This window comes from Crocodylus porosus, unplaced genomic scaffold (genome assembly GCF_001723895.1).
Source record: "Crocodylus porosus isolate Cpor-Errol unplaced genomic scaffold, CroPor_comp1, whole genome shotgun sequence".
NCBI classification, from domain to species: Eukaryota; Metazoa; Chordata; order Crocodylia; family Crocodylidae; genus Crocodylus; species Crocodylus porosus.
The window spans coordinates 45,542,125-45,550,914 of NW_017728950.1; the positions used below are offsets into that span (position 1 = coordinate 45,542,125).

The 8,790-nt window shown below is 40.1% G+C and overlaps 1 protein-coding gene across 1 annotated transcript in view; it reads right to left on the bottom strand.

The window, feature by feature from the left end:
- The window catches only part of AP3S1 (adaptor related protein complex 3 sigma 1 subunit), a 41,928-nt gene extending 33,390 nt beyond the window's left edge, over window positions 1–8,538 (bottom strand). Inside the window, exons 1-2 of the mRNA XM_019554735.1 lie at window positions 8,402–8,538; window positions 4,430–4,541 (exon numbers count right to left, since the gene is read on the bottom strand). Coding sequence (XP_019410280.1) covers window positions 4,430–4,541; window positions 8,402–8,538 — 249 coding nt within the window. The remainder of the gene's footprint in view (window positions 1–4,429; window positions 4,542–8,401) is intronic.
- Between the last annotated feature and the right edge of the window lie 252 nt (window positions 8,539–8,790).

An 8,790-nucleotide genomic window follows, 5' to 3' on the forward strand; every position in this document is an offset into this window, starting at 1 on the left:
ACCTGGGGTGCAGGTTGTCAGGGCCAGCTGACTTGAAGGTATCCAGCTTTTCAAGGTGTTCCTTCACGAGGTCAGCATTGATGGGGGTCAGACACGATGATCCTTTGTGGTCCCTTCTGACTCCACAATCTATGAATGAATGCCAAACCACACATGGCATTGAGCTAAGCTGACGTTCCACTAGCTTGCTGCAATATAAAATGCCTTTGAGAAGAGGACAGGAATCTGTGGCAAACATGCACAGTAGATCCACTAATGGTAATCAAAGACCTGCACCCATGGGATACTATGACCTGCTAAAGGGGACCTAGAAAACTTTCATAAATGTATTTTTAAAATGCTGCAGTTCTGTAAAAAAGTTACTCTAAAACATACAGGAAATTTCCATATTTAGTTTCACTAATTCTAGATTAAATGTATAAAATTTGAAAGTAAACAGATTTCCTTTAACTGCTGACCTAGAAAATTCAACCCAGAATGTGAAAGTTAATATTCTGGTACAGGCACTGGTAAAAAGAAATCTACTTCTGGTTTAAAAAATACTGAGCATGCTTAGATGAAGCCAGAATTTGACTATAGAAATATAAATATATTTAACAAGTCAGTTGATTTGTGAGCCCCAACATAACCCAGCTGGCTAAAACTCAGATGTGTTGACTCCGAAATTTAAAGTAAACCAAGCTGTAAGCAGTTGCAGTAAAAATGGCACAATCCTTGATACACAGTAAAAAACAGGCCTCCTTACAAAAATTCATATGTGTAGGCAGTATTTGTTTGGATTCTGCAAAGCAGTCGGAATCCAATAACCTAACTCCTTGGATGGCACTCCTCTGGTATAACAATTTACAAAAAAAAAAAAAAAATAGTTCTGCCCCTATTGGTGACACAGTTAAACAGACCACGGTATGATCTAGTACAGCAATGCCTAGAACCCATGTGTACTTTCAACTACAATCAAATTATTCACAATATATAAATCAGGTGAACACCATGCACACAGTGTAGATCAATGGTGCTCAGCTTCCAATCTATGGGACTCCCCACAGCTCTGAAAATTTGGTGGCAGGGGAGCAGTGGCAGCAACAATTTACACTGCCACTACCCAATCACCAAATTTTGAGCCACATGGGGAGCCCTGCAGGCCAAATGACACAGACACCAGGTCACTCCAAGGTTGGATCCAGCATGCAGCCAAGCAGTATGCAGGGTCAGGCTGTGGCCGAATCCAGAGCGTGAAGTTGGATCCGCATGCTGTGTCACTGTGCAGCCAGATCTGGAGCATGAGGTAAGGTTGGTGTGCTGGGTCACTGAGCAACCAGATCTGGCATGTGGAGCCATGCCAGTGTGCCAGATAGCACCCATGGACTAATTCCATGTGATGACCCTGTGCTGGATCAGCCCACAAACTGACCTTGCCTACAGACCTGAACTACAGACCACCACCACCCAGCAGGGGCAGCAAGTTGAGAACTTGTAGCACAGATGAAAGTGATTTAGAGACTGGAATGAGGAGGCTGAAAACACATAAGTGAGAGAGAATCTTTATAAACAAAATCCTGTGGTTTGAAGAAATCAGCAGCACTACCAGAAACAAAGAGGGATGCAACTAGGTGGCCAGTGATTGTATCTAAAGGACATAGCTTTCCAGTGCGTTTGTTTTGTATGGATGTACAACATTTTTGCAGCTGTTTTGTTTTGGAGGTGCTTCGGGCCATTTCAGCACCTGAAACATCAAATCTGAATCAAAACAGAAGGCTCAGAAACACCTCCGAAATGAAGCGAGGCAGCTGAAGCATTTTGGAAATGTTTTGGAAAAGTTTGGAGCCGAGCTTGCAGGGAAGCAGCTGTACACTGCTGGCCTGCCACACGACTCAGCTCAGCAGGAAGCAGAGATCCATGCTGGGGGTCTCCTCACGGCCACTGCCTGCCCCATGCTGCTCCTGTAATGCGGAGCTGCACGGGGTGAACAGTGGTGGTAAGGAGACCCCAGTGTGAATCTCTGCTCCCTGCAGAGTAAAGTCATGCAGCAGGGCAGTGCTGGTCCCTGTCATACAACTTGGCTCCACACGGGGCAGAGATCCGGGGCTGCATGGGGCGGGTAGCAGCGGGGAGGAACCCCGGTGTGGATCTCTCCTCCCTGCGGAGGTAGGTAGTGTGGCAGGGTAGTGCTGGTCCCTGCCGTGTGACCTGGCTCTGCAGGGAGCAGAGATCCACTGAGGGGCTCCTCACTGCCATTGCCCACCCCACATCACCCAGGGCAGCGCAGGGCAGGCAGCAGTGGCGAGGAAACCCCCAGAGCAGATCTCTGTTCCCCGTGGACCCGAGTTGTGCGGTAGGGACCAGCAAAGTTGCTCACCGCTCTGCGCTTCTTCCCTGCCCCATGACCCAGCAGGGATCAGAGATCCACACTGGCGTCTCCTCAACTGCATGGAGGGCAGCGGCCCAGCCCCTCCCCCAGCCCCATCCTCCTCCCTGCTGGGGCCCCAAGCCCCACCTGGCTGGATAGGGCTGGGTGAAGCTTCCTTTCAGCCCATTCAAAACAGGTTTAGAGGAGTTCAGCTGAAATGAAACAGGACAGTGATCTGAAACACGGAAATGAATCACTGTCCTCCGAAACCAAATCGAGACACAGCCATTTCACACAACCCTACTGTTTTGTATCAATCTATAGAGCCACATAGCCAAGAATTATAGCTCCAGAGAAGTTGTGAAATAGGGATTGGGAGATAAAGAGTAAACCATGCCTACAAAAGAACCTTTGCTATCAGTAACCTAAATAATGAATTAAGGACAACTGCCTAACTTTGGCATTTTGAAGATGTTTGCATACGTACTTAAGAGATATGCACAAGACAGTGGGCATTAAGTAATGTGCCTGAAGGTAAGAAATTGAAAGTTAGACAGTGTAATTGGGTAGGCAGATACCCAAGTGATTACTCAACCGTTACACAGTATACAACTGAATCAGCTATCAATTGGCATTACAAGAATGGATGTCCCTACACAATGCACATCAGACTGGATAAGTCAAGTATCATTTTTTGACTCTACAGTCTCCAACTGAACATGAAGATAAATGCTTTGTAGAGGTGGTGCATTTATAAATATCTAAAAAGTTACATTAAATATTAAAGAACTGCTCTTCTCACTTTGTAAATATTTTAACACCTCGAGTAAGAAGATATGGTACAAAACAAGGTTTCTCTGCACAGCAAACAGTTATGAAAAAATGATTAATTGCAGGATACAGTGTGCTCCAGAATACCAGCGTAAGAAAAAAAACAAAACTTTTCCCCTCCACTTGAAAAAGCAACTAATATTTTTAACCGTCAAAAACAGTACTGAACACTAACAAGCAGCAGGGAAATTAACATGACTATAGGAAGCCATTCAGTTCAATCAGAGATCTAGAGGGAACTAACAAGTCTTTGTTCCTCATACTGCTGGCTAAAACGAAGCAACTGTTGCTTCTTCAGAGGCATGTTTTGGAAGCATCACAATATTATCATTTTAACATTCAGTATTTGCTCAGTGTTCGTTTTTTAATTTTAGTACTCAAAAGCAAGCAAGTCTCAGTCAAGTAAAATACAATTAAGTTTTATTACAAACCTGTTTGTTGGAATTATTGAGTATAATTTTCAAAAAGCATAAGTAACATCGAAGCCAAAGTTCCATTTCCACAATGATCTTAGGTATCCAAGTCATTCTTGCAAATGGTATTTAGGCTAGGTCTACACATGAAAATATTGCCAGTATAATCATGTCATTAGGGTTTGTTGTGTTTTGCAATAAGTTTAAACATAAAAAGCACTAATGCAGATGTACTTGAGTTTTTTGCTGATACAGACTATTTCATGCGCTGAATCATGATAAGTTTTACAACAGAATCACTTCAGCACGAAAACACAAGATGGATTTCCTATACCAGCCACTTTTTTTAGTGCAGATCTTATCTTAAGCTCTTAAGTTACTTGGATGCTTTTGAAAGTGTTATCCAAAGCACTCATCCTTCTATGAGCCACGGCACCAGTTTTGTAGGCTAATTTTACAATTATGTACACATGTGCAAGAGAATCATCTTTGGTGCTTAATGAATCCAGACTTACTTTGCTGATCATTTGAAGTACAGCAAGAGGAACTGAATGAATGCAACCAGATTCCAATTTTCTACAGAGCTGCACCAAAATATAACTAATAGATAACTTAGGTTCAGTAGTCCTCCAACAAACTATTTTCTTATCTAAACATTTAACTCGGGAAAGACCTCTTTCTAACAATGGCAGAAAACCATACAAAGTTTAAAAGAAACATGTATAGTACTTTCAGCCATAACGGAAGTTACCTTCATTTTCAAGTTTAAAACAACCCAAGTGTTGATACACCAAGTTCCTTTTAAAAATACAGAATTTTGATTATGATCCAAACTTACTTGAATTAGGTCTAAAATACCAAGTTCACTTTCTGAAGAATCCACGCAGAAGACAAAGTACAATGTGGCATAGTGTCGGTAAATTAGTTTGTTGTCAGATCCACCGATTAATCTAAATGAAGACAGCAAAGTATGGTCAATACATCAAGACAAGCTAAGCAAAACCAGCAAGTGAAAATAGTTTAGTATGTAGTTTAAATTAATAGATTATTATTGGCAACCTCTTAAATGCAGAAGCACTTCCAACATGTTTCATGATGTAATCAAAATCCAGTGTTACTGCTGAACACCCCCCATACACAATATAAATGAAGACACTTTAAATTGTAATTATTGCATAATCAGTAATTACAATCTATAAGAATACTAATCACAGTGAAGCATGCGCATAACACATGAGAGTCATTACAAATAGTTCAAAAAGGCCAATGTTCCCCAAAAAGTGTAACTACATGACAGACTAGCAGGCACTCTGCAAAGATTATGGAGTCCTAAGCAGACTGCCTAAGCGCCTTTCACAATCCTTCACAGAAGCCAATGAAATCAATTTAAAACTTTAAGGACACTGGCATAAATTTGAGGTTGGAACATTTGGATTACATTGATACTTACTTAAACCAAATTCACACTCTGAGAAACTGGAACACATTACATAGCTGTATTACATTATATTGGATGTCATATGAAGCTAAAGTGCACTGCAGACAAAACATAATTCCTTATATTGCTCATTTACCAATAAATTAATGAATTCAAGGAAATGAGCTATATTAAAAAGAACCAGTGATAGTCTTTGCCCATCCTCTATAACTTGTTCCCAGGAAATAGCTTTTTCACAAGGTGTGGAGCTTTCCTCCATTACTCTGTAAAAATCTAACCTTTATAGAAACGTGGCTTAAATATAAAATGAAAATTACTTTGTGGTACATAGCTTTATAGGGATTAAGCTGATCAATCCCCACACTGAAAAACATTATCATTCTGCCTATTCTGGACCTAAAGAAAAACTGCTGGTTTGAGGGGTGGCTACAATTCTATTTAAAACCAAACCAACCAAAACAAAACTTTCTTTAATTTTTTTATTTTATATTAATGAACAGAAAAGTATCATGGACCTGCTCCCAAAAATTGCATGCAGAACTTTTTGCATTACATTACTTGCAGGTAAAGTCTTAAAAGCAAAGAAATGCTTTTTAAGTGAAGGCTCATACTGTGTCCTTAATTTCACCCATTAGCCAAGATGCTGCAGAGCTGGTGAGGTTAATAAAACACTCTTTACTAAGGCTTTTGGTTATTTATATTACAACAATGGCCGAACATGCAAGATGTTCCACATACATATAAGAAGACAGTCTCTGCCCCCAAGATTTTTATGGAAAGGGAACCTGCAGAAAGGAAAAAAGTTTGGCTTGTGATTTCCTGTTCCCACCTTTTTCCCCTCCTCATCTATGATGTATAAAGAACACCTAAAAGATTTTTGTCTCAATTGTTTTATACCTTATTAATGTATCTCCTTTTTATCTCAGAAGACTACTGTATGGTGCATGGATAACAACTGTAATGGCATTTCCAAGAGTCAAGAGAGTGAAAGCAGAATAGTTAAGAGGAATAACACTTTTAGTCAAAACATTAGACCCACTGCCTTGAGTGCGTGTTTGTGTGCATAAAAATGGGACAGTCATGGTTGATATTGTATCAACTACCACAACTTCAAACCATAACTTTGCACCTATCGTAAACTGCTTTTGATCAAATCTTGAGTCTCACCATAGATAAATCAGAGCTATTAATGTATGTTAAGTGCCATATGTTAGTCTAGACCAAGATCAAAATCACATTAGTTATTAAAAAACTGTGACCTCTTTCCACAGAAGTGTTTTAATGCCTAATTAACTAATTAAAGAAGTCTTATTTTTGGAAGTCTGTTATCCAGTTCAGGAAGAACTCAAAATACACAGGGTGGAGTTATGACGGAAAAGCTAAATTTAACATTTGGCTAAGTCTAGAGTAAAATAAAATCTTGTAAAGGTCACCTTTGAAATGAGAATACTCAATCAGTGAGTATGTCGACACTCATAAAATATCTTTTGTATACTGGGATGACTGGGATACCAGGTGGAAAACATGTTATAGTTTTAGAGCAAGTGTAACAGTACCCTCAGGTGCCGCCAGATCCTCTGAAGGGTGCCAAGAGGTTTGAGGAGATAAACAAGTTGAAAGGACATAAGCAGATAAACCAAGCAAATAAGCCAGGCTCAAGCTTGTCCCTGCCTGGATGATCTCCCAACCCTTACTGCTAAGCCCCTGTGTAAGGAGGTAAGCACTGTAACATATAAATATGTTTTTGAAACTGGGTGCCATTCAATTCACAAAAGTCATGGAGGAATACCTCAAGTCCAAAAAGGTTCAGAACCACTGTTTATGACAAATAAAACAAAAGCTTTATTTAAGCACCAGCCCAAGGGCATATCTAAAAGCTTTGCACCTAGGCAGGACACAAAAGGTGAGATGGGGGGGAGGGGGTCAAGCGTTAACTCCAAACAGCAAATACTGTTAAATGCAACTTACTCTCACTAAACTAGAAGCAAAGTCCTGCTCACAACCAAGTCAGTCCACTCATTTTAAAAAGCAACTGTTTTTGCTCTTTTAAACTTGCCCAATATGACACTAAAGTTGGACTCTGGTAAAAACCCTGGGGAAACCTACTGCGAGAGACTCTCCACCAACCCAACTCAGCATACAAACTTTAGGACTGCAGTTCTCAACCAGGGTTCGTAAGTGCCAGGGAATGTCACACAATATTAGCACTGGTAAGTGTGAATCACAAGTAGATGTTTATACAAGATAAACCCAGAGGTTTGTTTGGTTTTTTTATCTCCCTGCCTGCCATCTGACACCTCCAGGGAAGGAATTCTACCTGATCAACACATCCAAGAGCTACTCAACACAGCTCACAAAGATACTCTCATGGACCCAGAGGGACAGACTTTCATCTTCAGCTCCCCCTGTGCAAAAATGAAGTTTATTTCCTACCTATGGGGACCTTTTACCATCTTATACCATCTATACTTTTCCCAGAGCCTGACGAAGGGACTTTAATCCCGAAAGCTTGCAAAAAAGGACAATTTTCTTGCCATTTTCCAGTTGGTCTAATAAAATGTATTATTTTGGAACCACGAGTTCTAGTTTTTTGTATGAGGTTTCAAATAGGAATCCATGGCTCCAAAGACATTCTGACCCACTGACGTCTTTCTGAGATCTTTGCAACTGAATTGCTCTAGTCTTTTTTCATAATGAAAAAACAAATGAAAACTAAAGAGTGGACATTTTCCAGGGGATGTCTTGCATCTAAAAATGTTGAGAACCACTCATTTAGCCCAATGCAGGAACCTAGTAGAAATGCTAGATCTTGCAGGGGCACAGAGGGGATGAAAAGGTGTCTCAGATTGCCCTAAAAGTGTTATCTGTGTTAGATGAAGGTAGTTAGGTGCTACCTGGATCTATTTTTTTCTCTTTCTATCCAGTAAAACTGATACCATCATGATCCCTCCGGCAGTTCTCTCTCTAAAGCAGACCTTAGAAAAGATACTCTGTGAAAGATATATCTCAATTGTAGCACTTTAAAAAGGGAAAGATGTTGTCAAGAGTCTATCAACAGGAGTCCACCAGAAATATCCAAACAAACACTTAAATTCCTACTATACAAGATCATACTCTTGGAGGTTATAATGATATGCTTTAGCCAGGGGTCAGCCTATGGAACCATTTGATCCAGCCTGCAGACGTGGGGCTTCAGAGGTATTCAGCAATGTGGGGCTTTAGCTGCAAGCACTCTCCCCCTACCACTCATCCTAGCACCTCCCACCTCCAACCTGGGGTGAGTCACTCCTGCTTGTCGTCAGAAAAGGTTGCCAGAGCTCTGTCCTTACTACTGAAACAGTATTAGACTTTTACTCTAAAATGTATACTTACAAGCCTCCTTCTAAGAAATTACAAACATTTTCATCACGTTTGGATACTAAATGGAAAGTTTCTCTGATAATTTGTTGTTGTATATCTTCGCTCTGTAAAAGAAAATGTATTTTACTATTAAAGTGAATTAAGAGCATCTTGAAGTTCAAACTCATACAGTTTTGTACTCCATTTCAGTCAATTGGTTTTGATGTCTTATGATCAGTCAGCTGAGAAGTTATACACTGATGTTTACCTATTTTAGTGCCACCATGGTCTGCCTTTAAGTTACATGAGGATTTTTTTTTTAATTAAACAAAACAAACATAAAAAAAACACATTAATATAACCCCAGTGTTTCACACATTTTTGGAAATTTAAATTGATAAAATAGCTTATTCTAAAGATTG